The sequence below is a fragment of the Schistocerca serialis genome, chromosome 6 (assembly GCF_023864345.2).
Source record: "Schistocerca serialis cubense isolate TAMUIC-IGC-003099 chromosome 6, iqSchSeri2.2, whole genome shotgun sequence".
NCBI classification, from domain to species: domain Eukaryota; kingdom Metazoa; phylum Arthropoda; class Insecta; order Orthoptera; family Acrididae; genus Schistocerca; species Schistocerca serialis.
In genome coordinates, this window is record NC_064643.1 from 621,062,213 (window position 1) to 621,082,515 (window position 20,303).

A 20,303-nucleotide genomic window follows, 5' to 3' on the forward strand; every position below is an offset into this window, starting at 1 on the left:
TCCATAGTGCTTGTAGGTGGAGGAGCTTTGGCGTAAACAAGTCTCGACACCACATTCCATAAATGCTTAAATGCGAGGCCTACTAGTAGTTATGGCACTGAACTTTTATTCAGAAAGAGCAGGTATCACTACCTGGGCTAGCCATCTTGATTAAGTTTTTCATGGTTGTCCTGAAATAATTTCAAGCAAATATTGAAATGGTTCCTTCATTTTTACCCCAGCCAGTTTCTGGGCCATTCTTAAGAAACCTGATTTATTATCCTCACCTCTATTTACTATAATGTGGCTGGAGAATTCAGCTATACTCATCTTCCCTTTTTTGATTTGATGTTCATGATTGGCAAACTGTTGTTAAAAACAAGTTCAGATATTTAAAATATTATGAAAAGGATAGATTGCTACTCACTGTAAAGATGATGCATTAAGTTGCAGGCAGGCGTAACGATAAGACTGGTAGACATTGACCTTTCAACCAGTGCCTTCTTCAGAAAGGAAGAAACACATACATTCACTCAAGCAAGCGCACACCCACACACACAAACACGAGACTGCTATCTCTGGCCAGAAAGTCTGTGTATTTCTTCCTCTATGAGCAAGTGACTGACCCATCCTAGATTATTCAAGTGTGTAAGACCCGAACCCAATAGGACTAACGGGAGATATTGAATGGATACAAAGGAGAGCAGCTTTAATGGTCACAGGTTTGTTCGATCCCTGGGAGACTGTCACAGATATGCTGAAAGAACTGAACTAGCAGGTGCTTGAAGAAAGACACAATCAATCCTATGAAAACCTAAGTAGACAGTTCATAAAAGCAACTTTAAGTGATGAATATAAGAATACATCATGATTCTCTATGTGCCATTCCCATAGGGACTGCAAAAAGAACATTAGACTAATTATGGAATGAACGGTAACATTTAAGCAATCATTCTCCCCACAACCCACACATGAATAGAATGGAAGAAAGCCCTAATAACTGATGCAACTGGATGTACCTTCTACCATGCACATCATAGGGGGTTTGATCTAGATATGCAGGTTTCCATTATTTTATGCTGTAGAAGAGCATCACACACATGTATAAATCCACCAAAAGCTGTACATTGTCATTTTGAGAACTGAAATCATAGTTCTGATTAACCTACATAGGACTCAAACAATACAGTATAAAAAATACGGGAGTGGCACCATACATCATCTGAGCAAGTTCCTTGGTTCCAGTCATCTACAGGTGTCCTAGGAGGAATAGTCAGTATTCAGGGACATGACAAGACTGATCATTTGAAGCAAAAAGTGTAGTAAAAGTTGGCTCTTAAAGGCACACCTTAAGAGCTACAAGCTCTCATTCAGTAGAAACATGTTTCACTGTAGCGAAGATGAACAAGTGCTCATAGCTCCTGAGGTATGCAGTTTAGAGCACATGTTGTTTTGGCCACAGTTGATGCTGACATACATTGTTTTTCCCTCTATCCTAACCTCTACAATATTTGGAAGTATCTTTTTATTTATATTCTGTTATTAAACCTTTTCCCCCTCCTTGTTGATATTACTTTTTTAATTTGCTGGCAGGGGAACTACATCATGACGAAACTGTGCTTTGTGCTCTGTCTTTGTATATTTCTGTCCTTGTCAAAATGAGTGTCATGTACCAAGTCTTCTCTTGCCACTATTCAATCAGTTGTGAGCCTTTTTGTTAAAGTTTTCCTTGCAGGTTTTGCAGTTAATTTGACTATGAAAGCAGATGTGGCACACTGAGTTAATGGTCATTGGAATGTTATATGTAATTGAGTATTAATGCATCTTATTCGCAGGCATTTGACTTGTATTATACACAGTGTTGTATACTAGTTAATTGGGATGTGATCAGAAAGCAGTCAGTACATATCAGTTAATTTTGATTCACCTGTTCCCATGAACCATTTTACTGAGTGTGTCCTTAGAGCGCATGTCACATTGATCAAATCATGAAAAATTTTCTTAGCATGATGTGAAAGTAACTGTTAACAGATATGACAACCATATGTGGCAAGCCTGTGAGAAATAAGCATTTTACTGTGATAGCCGTGATAAATACCACAGTTGTATATGATGACCTAGAATGTTTCACACTGCATCTTTTACGAGATTTTTGCCTGTATCACATAATATCTTTTACAAGATTTTTGCCTGTATCACATAATTCAAGAAAATATTCCCAAGATCATCTCACTAAAATTTTAGATGTCACGTATTTGGGTACAATAATTTAGCATCATGCAGTTTCAATATTTATGCTCAAAGGTCTAAACATTGTGTATGAAAGTTTCTAAATTGTAATCAGCTCTTGGTTGTGGAAGCTAAGGAACATATGGTGGAAGTGCTGTATACTTTTTATACTGCAGACAAACATGATGACCAAATTATGTTTGTGCTGTCATTCTTCTAAACAGAGACAACACAAATATGATATCTTCTTTTTTGGCATTATTTTGTGTGTTTTATTGTGAGCACTAAGTAATTTAAGATTTAATGGCATATGAAGCACTCTTGAAGAGACTTTCTGTCTTATGATCACGTGGAATATTATTAAAAATAAAATTATAAAAATAATTTCAAACAAGAATTTACAAAAATATATTTTATTTTTGGTTTCAGCCTTTCTCTAAAAACTCCAGGAGTGACTCCTTTTCAGGCAACAACTTCTCATACAGAAAATCACCATGAAACCCCGAAAAGTGGTTACCAGAGAGCACGAGTTTTATATGACTATGATGCCAAGGATGCCACTGAACTGAGCCTGATGGCAGATGAGGTAAACACATTTCAAGATAAGTGGTGAACACCTAGAACAAGTAACATTAAATTAATATTTAGGGGTAATATAAACAAATTACATGAAATGGGACAAATAAGTAAAATCTCTAGTTGGGAAGACAAATGGAAGATTGGAAAATTTGTTGCAAGAGTGCTGGGAAAGTGCAGTGCATCTGTAAAGGGGCCTGCACATATTCAGTATTTATTGACAATACTAATTTATCAAACCTTGGTATATTGAAGTGACATCATACCATCAATAATATTGGCAATAATTACAAAATTAAGACAAGGATACATTGCTCTCACTATATGGAGGTGATGTTGAGACACAGACATGCATAACAAAAAGACTGCTAAGTATGTGAGCTTTCAGCCAAAAGGCCTTCGTCTAACGTAGAAAACACTCTCATTCATGCAAGCACAACTCCCTCCCCTCTACCCCCCCTTCTGCTCTCTCTCTCTCTCTCTCTCTCTCTCTCTCTCTCTCTCTCTCTCTCACACACACACACACACACACACACACACACACACACACACACACACACACACACACGAGATAACCACTGCGTCTGGTCACTGAGGTTGCACTGCAAGCAACGACATCTGGTGGGAGAAGCAAACTGGATGGTCAGAGTAACGAGGAGACAGGCGGGGTGAAGAGGGTAACAGGGCAAGAGTCAGATTGTCAGTTGACAAACGTAATTTTACAAGGTTAAGATGACAAACACCCAAAAAGATGTGTATGCTGCAATTATATTACCTACAGCTTGTAAGAAATCAAAAACAAACAAAAAATAGGATATGTGTCCAAGAGTGGTTGGGGGAAAACAAATAGTGGGTGGTCACATGCTAATTTACGGACTAAACTCAGAACCATGGACCCAAAAGATATCATAAATTATTTTCTGGTAAGTCCTACATCATACAACAAGTTATTAATGTTGATAAGAGATACAACAGAGAAGCAATAATCCTTAGGGAGAGAGGCAGTTGCAGATGACAACAGATTAGGAGTAACCCTGAAATTGCTGGTGACAGGCAGGTCATTATAATGTTACGAAGTTTAGTTCTGTAAGATCTGCAAATTCAACTAATAAAACTGTGAAAACATGTCAAGCAATTCTATCTTCCTGATAAGGATATGTTCAGACAATAAACATAAAGTATGTTTTTGCCCGTTGTGATAATTTGGTGGAATTGATATGCATTTTCCAAACTGCTTGTTACTGATTGCAAATATGATGTATTTTTCAAAGTAAAAGCAGTTTTCCCAAACTGCTATGTAATTCACCAATCTATACTATAGCTTCAAATTAATTGTGTCATAAGAGAATGCTCCGTTAACCTTCCTGAAGTGGTATATACAGTGATTATCTTCGCATAGCCTATTAAAATAGTTTTGTATTAAAATATTACTTAAAAATTGAATCTGAGGTATGATATACACAGACGAAATGAAAACATAAACAGTGCACACTAACACTGTGTGGCTGGTTGATGTACTATATTACCTTCTGAATGGAGAATATTGTCAAATCATCAATACTTGACCTCACATGTCCAGTATCTATTGACAATATGTCTATAAGCCCCCTCAGGCAGTCAATATATTGATGGTTTGATAATACCATTGAATGACCCCTTTATGGAAATGGCATGTAGTATTGTAGTATAATCAGTTCTGGAGTGCTCCATCGTTTGGAGTCCTTAGTGAACAGACATGGTGGCAGACATCAAAAACACTCAGGAGACTGTAAATAGTAATCTCTTAAAGAAATACAATGTTGTTTTTGCAAAACCCATTTGATAAGTGTAAGGAAACAGTATTTAAGAGAGAGTACATGACATTTCTGCTGCCACTATTTCTAATTCACCCTTAAGGATCATGAGAATAGAATAAGACCAGAGAGATGATGATGATGATGATGATGATGATGATGATGATGATGCATACAGAAGCATATACCTAGCCCTTTTCCCCCTCACTCAGTACACAAATAGAACAGGATAGAAAATCGCTAATATTTGCTACAAAGTACTGTATGCTATGAACTGTATAGTAGCTTGTACAACATATATGTATTTCTCAAAATACATACCCTATAATTGAACTTCCTAAATCTGCTTCTTACATCTGCATTCATAGTGCTTCGTAAGACATCTAAAGATGTGGAACGAAGGATTCACCATCATCATCATTCCCTACCCCACCTCTCAACTCCCCTCTGATGTCTCATCCTCCTATTCCATTATAAAACAATGCACAAAAGTCTGTCAGTCATTAAGCCTCTTTATATGGTCTAATTTGTCTGATTTTATCATCATAGTCTTTTCATGAAATATCAGTTTCTCTCTCTGGAGCATTTTCTCTGCTGTTTGGCAGATATTTACAATTTCATTTTTGCAATGTGTGGATGGTGTCAGCTCTTGCAAATGTGTCTAATTTCATGTTTCATGCAACAGCCACTGACAACAAACAGAAATGTCAGTTTGTTTCTTGTTGTTGTGGTTGTGGTTGTAATCTTGGTCGTGGTCGTGGTCATGATCGTGGTCTTTAGTCCAGAGACTGGTTGGCTGCAGCTCGCCAAGCTACTCTATCCTGTGCAAGCTTCTTCATCACCAAGTAACCGCTGCAACCTACATCCTTCTGAATCTGCTTCATCTGTTCATCTCTTGTTCTCCCTCTATGATTTTTACTCTCCACGTTTCTCTCCAGTACTAGATTGGTGATCCCTCGATGCCTCAGAATGTGTCTTACCAACTAATCCCTTCTTCTGATCAAGTTGTGCCACAAATTCCTCTTCCCCACTCAATTCTATTCCATACCACCTCATTGGTCATTTGATCTACCCATCTAATCTTCAGGATTCTTCTGTAGCAGCGCATTACGAAATAATGTATTCTCTTTTTATCTAAACTATTTATTGTCCATGTTTCACTTCCATACATGGCTACACTCTACACTCCAGACTAATACTTTCAGAAAGGACTTCCTGACACTTAAATCTATACTCGATGTTAACAAATTTCTCTTCTTCAGAAATGCTTTCCTTGCCATTGCCAATCTGCATTTCATATCCTCCCTACTTCGACCATCATCAGTTATTTTGCTCCCCAAAGAGAAAACTCATCTGCTACTTTAAGTGTCTCATTTCCTAATATAATTCCCTCAGCAGCACCAGATTTAATTTGACTACATTCCATTGTCCTCGTTTTACTCTTGTTGACGCTCATCTTATATCCTCCTTTCAAGACTCTGTCCATTCCGTTCAGCTGCTCTCCCATGTCCTTTGCTGTCTCTGACAGAATTACAATGTCATTGGCAAACCTCTAAAGTTTTTATTTCTTCTCCATGGATTTTAATTCCTACTCCAAATTTTTCTTTTGTTTCCTTCACTGCTTGCTCAATATACTGATTGGATAACATCAGGGATAGGCTACAACCATATCTCACTCCCTTCTCAACCACTGCTTCCCTTTCATGCCCCTCGACTTGTATAACTGCCATGGTTTCTGTACAAATTGTGAATAGCCTTTCACTCCCTGTAGTTGACTCTTGCCACCTTCAGAATTTGAAAGAGAGTACTCCAGTCAACATTGTCAAAAACTTTCTCTAGGTCTACAAATGCTAGAAACGTAGGTTTGCCTTTCGTTAATCTATGTTCTAAGATAAGTCATAAGGGTCAGTATTGCCTCACATGTTCCAACATTTCTATGGAATTCAAACTGATCTTCTCCAAGGTTGGCTTCTACCAGTTTTTCCATTCTTCTGTAAAGAATTTGTGTTAGTATTTTGTAGCCGTGACTTATTAAACTGATAGTTTAGTAATTTTTACATTTTTCGACACCAGCTTTCTTTGAGAGCAGAATTATTATATTCTTCTTGAAGTCTGTAGGTATTTCACCTGCCTCATAGATCTTGCTCACCAGATGATAGTTTTTTGTCATGGTTGGCTCTCCTGAAGCTATCAGTAGTTCTAATGGAATGTTGTCTACTCCTGGGGCCTTGTTTCGACTTAGGTCTTTCAGTTCTCTGTCAAACTCTTCACGCAGTATCATGTCTCCCATTTCATCTTCATCTACATCCTCTTCTATTTCCATAATTTTGGCTTCAAGTACATCGCCCTTCTATAGACCATCTATATACCGCTTCCACCTTTCAGCTTATCCTTCTTTGCGTACAACTGGTTTTCCATCTGAACTCTTGATATTCATGCAAGTGGTTCTCTTTTCTCCAAAGGTCTCTCAAATTTTTCTGTAGGCAGTATCTATCTTAGCCCTAGTAATATATGCCTCTACGTCCTTACATTTGTCCTCTAGCCATCCCTGCTTAGCCATTTTGCGCTGCCTGTCAATCTCGTGTTTGAGACCTTTGTATTCCTTTTCACCTGCTTCATTTACTGCATTTTTGTATTTTCTCATTTCATCAATTACATTCGATATCTCTACTGTTACCTAAGGATTTCTACTAGCCCTCGCCTTTTTACCTACTTGATCCCATGCTGCCTTCACTATGTCATCTCTCAAAGCTACCCATTCATCTTATTCTGTATTTATTCCCACTGTTCTTGTCAATTGTTCCCTAATGATTTTTCTGAAACTCTCTACAACCTCTGGTTCTTTCAGTTTATCCAGGTCCCATCTTCTTAAATTCCTACCTTTTTGCAGTTTCTTCAGTTGTAATCTGCAGTTCATACCCAATAAATTGTGGCCGAGTCCACATCTGCCTCTGGAAATGATTTACAATTTAAAACCTGGTTCCTAAATCTCTGTCTTCTACATCTGCATCTACATCCATACTCCGCAATCCACCTGGCAGTGTGTGGCAGAGGGTACCTTGAGTACCTTTATTGGTTCTCCCTTCTATTCCATTATATAATCTGTCTGAAACCTGTCAGTATCTCCAGGCTTCTTCCATGTATACAACCTTCTTTTATGATTCTTGAACTAAGTGTTAGCTATGATCAGGCTATGCTCTGTGCAAAATTCTACCAGGTTGCTTCCTCTTTCATTACTTACACCCAGTCCATATTCGCTTACTACTTTTCCTTCTCTTCCTTTTCCTGCTATCGAATTCCAGTCTCCCATGACTATTAAATTTTTATCTCCCTTCACTATCTGAATAATTTCTATTATTACATCATACATTTGTTCAATCTCTTCGTCATCTGTGGAGCTAGTTGGCATATAAACTTGTACTACTGTGGTAAGTGTGGGCTTCGTGTCTATCTTGGCTACAATAATGCATTCACTATGTTGTTCGTAGTATCTTATCTGTGTACCTATTTTCTTTTTTTTTTTTATTCATTATCAAACAAACTCCTGCATTACGCATTACACCTATTTGATTGTGTATTTATAACCCTGGATTCACCTGACCAGACGTCTTGTTTCTCCTGCCACCGAACTTCACTAATTCCCACTATATCTAACTTTAACTTATCCATTTCCGTTTTTAAATTTTCTAATCTACCTGCCCGACTAAGGGGTCTGACATTCCACGCTCTGATCCATAGAATGCCAGTTTTCTTTCCCCTAATAATGATGTCATCTTGAGTGTTTCTTGTTACGGACAAAAAATTGTAGCAAACAGAATTTTTTGTGTGCATATTCAATGCAATGGTCCCAAATTAACCTGGTGCCATACTCAGTTTAACAATATGTACTAACAGTAACAGCAAAGCATGACGAATACATTGATAGAAATAATGGAAATTCTGGCTGGAATTATATGTAAACTAAAGGAAAAGCAATCACTCACCTATAGCAAATTCGATGAGTGGTGCATACATACACATAACAGAAAACAGCATTCACTATCTTTTGAGGTCTGGCTTTTTTTCTAATAGAAACTACGCACATAACCACACAGACACCCAAACGCTTACTACCATGGCCGCAGCAACACTATACAGTAACAACAAAAAAATCAATTTTTGACAATATAATGTCATTGGATAGATAAAAACACCACTCAACGAATGGGAGCAGAACACGCACATTATAAAAAAAAGTTATAATTATGTAAGCTTTCGGAGTCAATGGATTCTTCTTCCAGCAGTAGGGTTGAAGGGGAGGGAAGAAGGGTGAAGGAAAAGGACCAGGGAGGTCTAGGAAAATGGGTAGATTTCAGAAAAGTTACTCAGAACTGCTGGTCATGGGAGACTTACCGTACAGGATGAGAAGGAAAGACTAATTGTTGAGGACTGCATCAGACGAGATCTGAAAACCTGAGTGGTTAAATGTGGATGACAGGGTAATATGCAAGACAGAGATTACTACTAAAACATTGTACACGAATTAATAAGAGTGAAAATCTAAATGTATTGTACGTAACAGAGGTGGGAAGGGGCAGTGAAAAGTAGATGGGAATTTAATTATATATTTTCTCTAGCTGGTAACTTATATGAAACAGGTGGTAAAAGGTTTGATTGGTAACAGATAATGGTAGATCACACACGTTACAATTTATTATCAAAGTGACTGCTTATTTCAAAAACAATTTAACTACCTTCAGTTTTAGCAAGATCCTAGTTTCACAACATGACACTATGCACTTAACATTGAAACCTTAAGACCATGAGAACGCGGCATGGATAGTTATTCTAATAACACCTTAGGGAGCACAACCGACCAAAGCTGACTCAGTACTCCAACTGTCCACTATCTGCTGTATTGCCACACTAAGCACGTGCACAAAGCAACAATCACTATATCAGAAAAGTGTTGTCAGAAGGCAATGATTGATCTAAATTGTTGGACATAGCTAACCCAGCATTAGCTGCAGTAACACAATACATAATCTGTGCAAAAGCTAATTTGTAAACTTATGGCAAATGTCAGAAAGAATGACAAATATACTGACATGCCCAGGAAAAAAATCTATTTATTTTAACCAAAGACATTGAAGTATCTCAAAAAGTGCACATCAGATCACAAAAAGTTATGATTCCAATTTGTTTGTCTTGGCAGGGACATACAACAATACCATGCTCTACTTGCCACCCCACCCCGTATTTGGGGGAGGGGGGGAAGAAACTTGAGAAATTTTTTAGGGGAACCCTCATTTATTTATTGCAAATTATGATTCTATGGCAGAATCTACATATGTTTTGTCTGGAGCATTTTTTTTGTTTCGCCACAGATGGCAGAGTAATTGGAGGGATAGAAATGGGTACACAACCATAATTTACGACATGCTACTCAGTGAGCCTTGATATATGCAGTGCCGCTTGGGACCCCACCTCCGTGCTGCAAGATTTGGACAGACCAGTATTTCATAACTTCTAATTCAAAACACCATTTGCAACGTTGTATTCCGACACATTGAACAGGGTACTACTCAACATGCCACTATGGCTGTGCAGCAAACTATGATATAGCATAACAGGCAGTGCACTGCAACTGGAGCTTATGTATCATGCAGATGTAGAAGAGATGGCGGCTCTAAACATTATGTGCACTGTATATTGGCTGCACACCTGCATATCATTTGAAGAACTGATGTGCAAGTGAACAATGAATGTTGCAACCACAGAAGAACAAATTGAAATGATCATGATTTACGAAGAATGTAGGAGAAATTTTGAGGCCGCTGTTGCCTTGTATGCCGAGCATTTTTCGGAGGAAGCTTGCTCTCATTCCTTCTTTTACAGGGTTATGAACACCTTTCTGTCTGAGGGCAGCGTATTGACCGGCAAAAGAAAACAAGCAAATGTGTTATAGGAGAAGCTAATGAAATAACTGTACTGGCAGCAGTGCACGACAACCTATGGATAAGTGCCCGAAAATTTCATGGCAATTCACATACGACCATAGGTAGTATTGTCACAATACTACATTGTCATAAGTATCATTCATAGCACTTGTCACTGCATAAAGAACTTCACAGCACCGATTTCCATAATCGGGTAGTGTTCTGTGAATGGGCGACTTCAACAAATTCAAATGACCCACATGTTTTTTCCAAGGTACTATTTTCCGATGAGTCTACATCCACAAACAATGGTGGTGTTAACCGACATAACATGCATTACTGGAGTGTAGACAATTCCCACTGGTTATGGTAAGTTGACCACCAACATTCTTGGTCAGTTAACATATGGTATGGCATCATGGAGAACAAACTCATTGGTCCATATTTTATCAACAGCACATTGAATGGGTGCAAATATAGAACATTTTTGGAATAGGAACTACTGGTATTACTGCAGGACATTGCCCTGGATGTTCGACAACACATGTGGTTTCAGCATGATGGTAAACCAGCACATTATGCAATTGAAGCACTGGAGGTATTAGATCGCGTTTACAATGGTCAGTTGATTGGCAGAGGTGGCCTATGGGGAAACAAAGAAAATGCTCCAGACATAATGTATGTAGATGTAGATTTTTCTGTAGAATCATAATTTGTAACATTAAATGAAATGTGGTTTCAAGGTTGAGAGAGAGCAAGGGGGGGGGGGGGGGGCAGAGAGACATAAAGTTCAATTGTGGAGTTAACTTGCAAAGAAGGGCCACAGTCGGTAGGCAAGAAATAACAGTTAATTATTAAATTATTACATGATGCTAAACTAACTAGCACATGGCTATGTATACGTAGCAAATGTCACTGCATGAAAACATACTTAAAACATAATGACACCTGATGGCATAAATAATCTTCAAGATGTGGTGTTCAAGAACAATGTAAATAGAAAAAGACCAGAAATACAACTATCTATAGAATGTGTCCATTATGTAGAACTGTGTCAATTAATGTGAATTTCATTATTAAGTAACAAGCACGTTAATGTAAAATCTGTGACTGTTTGCTTCACAAAACCAAATGCTTGATTTAATTTTTTTTAAATGCTTGTAACAAAATAATTGTATATGTATATTGAACTAATCAACTATTTACTAATAATAATTGATGTCCTTCACAGAAGAAATTAATTTAGCACAGTCGAGACTATTTAGTATACTTTCTTTAAGCAATCTTCATTATGTTCAAAAGGATGGGTATTGTAAGGAATGAATTCTTTAATTGGAATGTTAATAGTACACAAACTTATATTAGTCACATAAAGAGATTCATTAATAAATTGTTTATACAAAATATATAATATTTCCAGGGTAAATAAACAAATGCTAACTTTTAGTAGGTGTAGAACTGAGGAGGGAAAATGAAAAGGGGACGAAGCTAGGTTTGTGGCACACAGTTTACATGTCTAAATACATGTTTGTACACAAATACCTCAGAATTTAGAATATCCAAATGTAAACATACTTTACATTGCCGTACTTTATCTTAATCACTCTGCTTTATAAAGAACATGACCGGCACTTAATTCGTCATGCAGCTCCACCTGGCTTCATTGAGAACAATTCCATATTGCCAGCCAAAATGTGCTTCTCGGCCCCTGTGATGTCAACTGGCAGTGCACAAAAGATATTTACATACTTGTTCACAAGTGCTGCTAGTTCCTTACACTACTTCTGCAGTCTGTCATATTCTAACAGTAACGCAATATGAAACTTCCTTAACATCAAGACTGATGGTCAGAAAGTAAATAAAGTAAAGGAATTCTGCTACCTAGGCAGTAAAATAACCAATGACAGACGGAGCAAGGACGACATCAAAAGCAGACTCGCACTGGCAAAAAGGGGGTTCCTGGCCAAGATAAATCTACTAGTGCCAAACATAGGCCTTAATCCGAGGAAGAAATTTCTGAGAATGTATGTTTGGAGCACAGCAGGAGGAGGGACAGGAAGATAGGACATCTGTTAAGACATCAGGGACTGACTTCCACAGTTCTAGATGGAGCTGTAGAGGGCAAAAAACTGTAGGGGAAGACAGAGGTTAGAATACATCCAGCAAATAATTGAGGACATAGGTTGCAGGTGCTACTCTGAGATGCAGAGGTTGGCACAGGAGAGGAACTAGTGGCGGGTTGCTTCAAGCCAGTCAGAAGCCGGATGACTCAAAAAACAAAAAGTCTTTCCAACTCAACAGAATTTTGATGCACTGTCTTTCGAATTCTAAATGGTCCCAAGTAATAATGCAGAAATTTCTTGATTTCATCCTTTGCCTTTGAAGACTTGAAATGTGATCATATCTGCACATAATCTCTGACTTTGTACACAGTGGATTTCACTAAGTCGTCGCTTCTCCATCTGCTGTAATGCCAATCGCTGTGTCTCTACCACTATGAACTCACTTCACGATGGAAGATAAGTAATCTCAAGGAAACTCTTCTTGGACTTCTTGCCGTATGAAACGCACAGGGTGGTAGACCAATACTATTATGAGCTAACCTGTTCATCACTTCTTTAAAATCGGATAACTTATTAACCCAGTTCTTATGTTTCTTTCAGTGGTGTGCTTGGAACATTCTTCCTAGCTCTCGCGTTATATGCATAACTGGATTAGACACTGGATGATATGTCAATGTAGCAGTGTGACAGGTCCTCTCCTCTTCATTAGAACAAAATTGTGGTCCATTGTCCGACAGGGTACATTGGAGCCAAATCTTATCCAGAAAATAATCTTCCTCTAATTTTTTTAATTGTGATTTTGCCATCTACATCTACATCTACATTTATACTCCACAAGCCACCCAACGGTGTGTGGCGGAGGGCACTTTACGTGCCACTGTCATTACCTCCCTTTCCTGTTCCAGTCACGTATGGTTCACGGGGAAAACTTGTTCCAATGGAAAGAAGCAAATAATTTTTTAGAATAATTCCACCATTACTGAGATCTGTGAGAAAGACTTCAGAGAAGTTCTATAGAGGTCGAAAGCCATGATTTCACCTATTGTTTGTGGGATAATATTGTGCATTAAGTCTTTTCTGTTGCATTGAGGTACATTGACATGCTGATAGAAGTCATGTTCTTTTATAATTCTTCATACTCCAGTGACATGTTATTAAAGATCTCCTGTTTCTGAAGTAGTGTATATATTTCTTTGAGCGGAAAATGTATGAAACTGGTATGAATATATTTAATCAGATCATCAGTATTACATTCTGGTTTGCAAAATCTCGATGATTTTGAGTTGGTCTATTCTGTGGTACAAAGGTAATCATTTACTGAGTAATATTGCTGAATTTTAGTCTGCATTTCATCTTGGTACATTGCTTTTATCATTTTTAATATCTCATTTGGTTCCTGCTCTGCTTTGATGATGTGTACAAACCTATGAATTTTTTACTCCATCCTCAACTCCTATAAAATTAATCATGAACTCTCTTACATGTGGTGTCACAGTGCAAACATCCTTTAAATGTTGCAGATGATGTGAAAGGCATTGGGTACCACTTTTGTTTCATCAGGAATATATTGGATCTCAAAATGAAATACCTGTAGGACAAGGGCTCATCCAGCAAGTCAGTTATGCATTAGTTTGCACTGACGTGCGAAGGATAATGCCCTACAATTTGTCCGCACACTGGTTTACCAACTGAACAGAATTGCTCAAAGTCCCAAACAATCACAAGTGCTTCTTGCTCTGTCATGCATTATTTCCTGTCCCACACTGATAAAAATTGACTTGTGATCGTGATTGTGCAGTATTGTTTCTGACCGTTTTCACTGACTGTATGGTATAAATGAGTTCCCAGTCTAAATTTACCATTTTCTATCCCAAGATAAAATGATTTATTAAGATCAAGGACCGGGGGGGGGGGGGGGGGGGGGGGGGGGGGGGGCACAACAGTGGAACTTTTAAGAGTTGCTTCTTGATCTTGTCAAACACTTCTCATTGATCTGGCTCCCATTTCCACACTGAATTCATCTTAATTTAATTGCAATAAAGCAGGCAGTGACAAGCAGGGTCATTTCAGAAAATGCTGGTAGTCTCCACAAAAACTAGGAAATGATTAAAGTTAGTATTATGAGAAGGATAGATTGCTACTTGCCATATAGTGGAGATGTTGAGTCACAGACAGGCACAATAAAAATACTGCTAAACAAGTAAGCTTTTGACCAAAAGGCCTTTTTCTGTATTATACAACAGGCATAGACACATTCATGCAATCTCAACTCGCACACTCAAGACCACTGTCTTTGGCTGCCAAGGCCTGGCAAACACAACTTGCACACATATGGTCAAAGTATCTGGGTACGAAGGCCATGGTCGTGTGTGTGTGTGTGTGTGTGTGTGTGTGTGTGTGTGTGTGAGTGTGTATGGTATATTGCCTGATTCAGCAGGAGGCCTTTGGCTGAAAACTTACTTGTTTAGCAGGAATACGGTGAATTTTCAGCTCTAGCTCCAACTACTTGTTATAGCCAAATTGCAAAGATAACAAGTGCCATTGTATTTCTGGAAAATCTCTTCTGTGTTTTTAGCCTGGTCTCACTGGGTCATAATGATGCGATTGGCAGCTTGGACATCCAAAACAAGCCTGACTGACCCATCTTTTTCAATTACTGTCTGTATTGGATTACAATATTTACCATCTAATCTCTCAATTATATCATTTTCTATCATTTATTTGATCTTTTTCCCTTCAACTTCTCCTCTGGCTATTGCTACCAAATATGTTTTCGTTTTGAATCGTTCGTGTGGTTGCACCTTAATTTTACATTGCTGTCCTTTCATCAATCCACCTGATTGCTTGTGTAAAACTTCTCGTAATCTTCCCTATAGGGTGTGTGTGTGTGTGTGTGTGTGTGTGTGTGTGTGTGTGTGTGTGTGTGTGTGAGAGAGAGAGAGAGAGAGAGAGAGAGAGAGAGAGAGAGAGAGAGAGAGAGAATCAAATCATCTCTCTTTTCTTGAATTTTTGATGTGACCCCAAATTTCTTCTTCTCATACTATGAACGCATTATTCTTCACGTACAGTGGTACTTCAGTCTCATCATCTATATTTATTTATTTATTTATTTATTTATTTATTTATTTATTTATTTATTTAACCTGCTCGATAATCGTAACTCCTAACCCTGCAGAAGCTGCTCCTCCGACGATTATGATAATTGCGAAATTAACCTCCAATTCTTTATTTTTATCACTAATTCTTAAACAGCCTCTCCCAAAATTAATTCCACATCTTCAGTCAACAAATCATTGTCAGAAGTCCAGTCCACAGCCAGAGAATCAATAATCAGCACAGTCGTGTCAAAGTATCTTTCTGAAATCTTGCACGTAATGAAAATTTGCACAGTTACAGGTTGACTTTTATGACTAGTTGCGTTGACTACATCCACACAACTTACAGGAACTACAGGTACGAGGGTGGTTTGAAAAGTTCTTGGAATCACCATTAGAGATCAGTGCTAGTGCAATGAGTTGTTCACGTGATATTCATTGGACTGTTGCCTGTAAACACGTGCCACGTCAGTGCTCATGGAAGAGAGCCATGGTGGTGATGCGGCTGTGTTGTAGTTCCCACATAGTGATTTGTGAAGATGGAAAAAATTGAGATTCGAACAGTGATTAAGTACTTCGTAAAGAAAGGTATGAAAGCAAAGGACATTTATGCCGATTTCCAGAATACACTGGGGGACACTGTTCGTTCATATCCAACTGTTGCCAAGTGGACAAATGAATTTGAATTTGGTCAGGAGAGCTTAGATGATGATCCACGCAGTGGTCGACAAAGATAGGTCACTACTCCAGAAATCATTGCAAAAGTGCACAAAATGGTCATGGAGGATCACCGATTGAAAGTGCGCGAAATTGCTCATGCTTGCCAGATGTTATCTGAAAGGTTATATCACATTTTAACTGTTGTTGTTGTTGTGGTCTTCAGTCCTGAGACTGGTTTGATGCAGTTCTCCATGCTACTCTATCCCATGCAAGATTCTTCATCTCCCAGTACCAACTGCAACCTACATCCTTCTGAATCTGTTTAGTGTATTCATCTCTTGGTTTCCCTCTATGATTTTTACCCTCCACGCTGCCCTCCAACACTAAATTGGTGATCCCTTGATGCCTCAGAACATGCCCTACCAGCCGATCCCTTCTTCTAGTCAAGTTGTGCCACAAATTTCTCTTCTCTCCAATTCTATTCAATACCTCCTCATTAGTTATGTGATCTACCCATCTAATCTTCGGCATTCTTCTGTAGCACCACATTTCGAAAGCTTCTATTCTCGTCCTGTCTAAACTATTTATTGTCCACGTTTCACTTCCATACATGGCTACACTCCATACAAATACTTTCAGAAACGACTTCCTGACACTTAAATCTATACTTGATGTTAACAAATTTAACAAATTTCTCTTCTTCAGAAATGCTTTCCTTGCCATTGCCAGTCTACATTTTATATCCCCTCTACTTTGACCGTTATCAGTTATTTTGCTCCCCAAATAGCAAAACTCCTTTACTACTTTAAGTGTCTCATTTCCTAATCTAATTCCGGCAGCATCAACCAATTTAATTCAACTACATTCCATTATCCTCGTTTTGCTTTTGTTGATGTTCATCTTATATCCTCCTTTCAAGACACTGTCCATTCCGTTCAACTGCTCTTCCAGGTCCTTTGCTGTCTCTGACAGAATTACTATGTTGTCGACGAACCTCAAAGTTTTTATTTCTTCTCCATGGATTTTAATACCTACTCCGAACTTTTCTTTTGTTTCCTTTACTGGTTGTTTAATATACAGATTGAACAACATCAGGGATAGGCTACAACCCTGTCTTACTCCCAACCACTGCTTCCCTTTCATGCCCCTCGACTCTTATAACTGCCATCTGGTTTCTGTACAAATTGTAAATAGCCTTTTGCTCCCTCTACTTTACCCCTGCCACCTTCAGAATTTGAAAGAGAGTATTCCAGTCAACATTGTCAAAAGCTTTCTCTAAGTCTACAAATGCTAGAAACGTAGGTTTGTCTTTCCTTAATCTATTTTCTAAGATAAGTCGTAGGGTCAGTATTGCCTCACGTGTTCCAATATTTCTACGGAATCCAAACAGATCTTCCCTGAGGTCGGCTTCTACCAGTTTTTCCATTTGTCTGTAAAGAATTTCTGTTAGTATTTTACAGCCGTGGCTTATTAAACTGATAGTTCAGTAATTTTCACATCTGTCAACACCTGCTTTCTTTGGGATTTTAACTGAAGAATTAGAAATGAAAAAATTATCTGTAAGATGGGTGTGACGACTCTTGACACTGGACCAAAAAGGCATGAGAATGGAAACGGCAAAATTACACGAACTAAGATATGAATTGTTGCCACACCCACATTATTCACCTGATATGGCTCAGTCACACTTCTATCTCTTCCCAAAACTGAAAATTTTTCTTGGTGGATGAAGATTCACGTCAATCAAAGAATTGATAGCGGGAGTTGACAACTATTTTGCAGGCCTTGACGAGACTCATTTTCGAGAAGGGATCAAGGCACTGGAACATCGTTGGACCAAATGCATTAATCTACAAGGAGACTACATTGAAAAATAAAAAAAGTTTCAGTGATATAAGTACTTTTTTTCTATTCCATTTAGAGAACTTTTCAAACCACCCTTGTATTTCTTCTGTTTCACAAAGCTCTTCAAATAAATTCCTCGATATAACTGTAGCATCCAGAATCTAGGACTACTATAATTTTATGGCCATTTGCACTAAGTTCAATCACTGGAAATAAAGCAGCGTTTACAATTTGTACTTATTTCTTAATAGTTTGGGTTTAATTTCTTCAGTAGTGCATCTGATCATTTGAATTCATGGAGCAGACCCACTGAGCCATTCACATGTTTTGAGGCAGGTCTCGTCCAAAATTATCTTTAGTTTACCAGTGGCTGCTCATTTTGTTGATGTCTGTCACCCACATCTCAAGGAGCCAAACAAATCCAAGATCTTCTGTCTTTTACTACCTGCCAGTTCTGTCTTTACCAATTGTTTTTCCTCCTCTTATTATTTACGAAGCAATCATCATTGCACTCATAATTTCATGAGCAGTCATCTTTTTGTGCATCATTGTATCCCAGTCAATTATCGTTTTGTTATTCTGTGGTGGGTGCCCAACGTTATCTTCCCATGATGCTTTGCTTTACTGGAAATGTTGATTTCTACATGATGTGCCATATTCACATTCACCTGGTGTTTCTCATTGCCAGTCTCATCTAAATGATCAGCAATTAATAACAACTCATCGGAGCTATCTATCTTCTTACTCTTCATGGCACATGTGTGATAAAAATGATAATCATATCATTGTCACTGATGGGGTCATTTAAATAACTATTTTGTTCCAAGTGTTTTTAAAGGAAGTAACACATTTGCACTTTGTCGCAACAGTGACCGTGCATCAAAAATAATTTCTCTTTGATGCTTCGATGTTAGTGTCACAACCAGTGCATATGGGGGGAAAGTGTTTCCAAAGTCTGCAAATGTACTATCTTGATCAGATACACAGATTCCCCACGTTCTAGCACCTATCAGTTCCGCCCCCCCCCCCCCCCTCCTCCCGTTCTGATTCATGCAACTCCAAATTGTTCCTCTAAATCAACTGGACATAATTTTGTTTGTCAAACCCCTTAAGCTGTCCTTGCCTGAGCACGTTACCAACAATAATATTTATTCAACAGCCAGCACTGCAATTTTTGTGCATTAGTTTTTCTACAATATTGTAGAACAAAAGCAAACTGGTGCTTTTCATTTATCAGAGTATTGTTGTTGCACACCCATCTCTACCATAATGACCAATTGTCTTTAACAAAAACTACTTCATAATTCATTACTGCACCCTCCATTGGGACCTGTTTCATAGTTTCATGCGGTGAGTTAAAACAGACCTTTATTTTAGTAACATTCTCTCCTATCTGTTGACATTGTTTGTCGACCTCATGCAGGAATTCAGACTGTTGTGTGAAATGATTCACCACATTCCTCCTTAAATTTATTGAACTGGTCCTGCATCTCTTTACAAATATCTATTACCTTTTGGTCCAACATTTTTTAAACCAGTTTTCAGTTTTTGACTATGCTCAGACATTTTTGTTCAAATCTGTGTTCCTGTTTTGATCATCATCATCATCTAACTTTTGAATATCTGCTCTCAGATCTGCACTCTGTTTTTGTAAAAAATTTTATTCATCCTACCTTTGTGTATTATCAGCATGATTGTTGTCTATCACTGATTCTCCCAATTCAATTTCTGCTTTCAAATTTGAATTTTCATTCTCAGTCGCCTCTACTATCTGAGTTCTGTTCATTAACCCCAATTTATTAATGAGATCCGTATCAACGACCTGATTAACACTGTCTTCCCTGTTAATTGCATCATCATTCTCGGTATCACTATCCATTGTTATTCAAGTGTGTGTACTGCACACATAATTTGTAATGAAAATAACAGTTTGTCTGTATCCTTTCTCCTGTCCAATGCTGTTTGAAGATTTGAAGTGTCTCTGAAAATTTCAAATTCATTCACCATATGTTTAGGCTGGCAATGGAGCTCCAGATCCAAAGATTGTTGCTGGATGCAACGTCCTTGTCACCGGTCTCCATGTATAAAATGACCAGTTGGTGTGTCATATTAATGAATACTGCCTTTTTTCCTCTTTATCTCAAT

At 38.1% G+C, this 20,303-nt stretch overlaps 1 protein-coding gene across 2 annotated transcripts in view; it reads left to right on the forward strand.

The window, feature by feature from the left end:
• Nucleotides 1-20,303, forward strand: part of LOC126485097 (endophilin-B1) — a 233,001-nt gene that overhangs the window by 186,449 nt on the left and 26,249 nt on the right. For both annotated transcript variants that reach the window (XM_050108715.1, XM_050108716.1), the window contains one exon: nt 2,638-2,794. In XM_050108715.1, the coding sequence (XP_049964672.1) occupies nt 2,638-2,794 (157 nt within the window). The remainder of the gene's footprint in view (nt 1-2,637; nt 2,795-20,303) is intronic.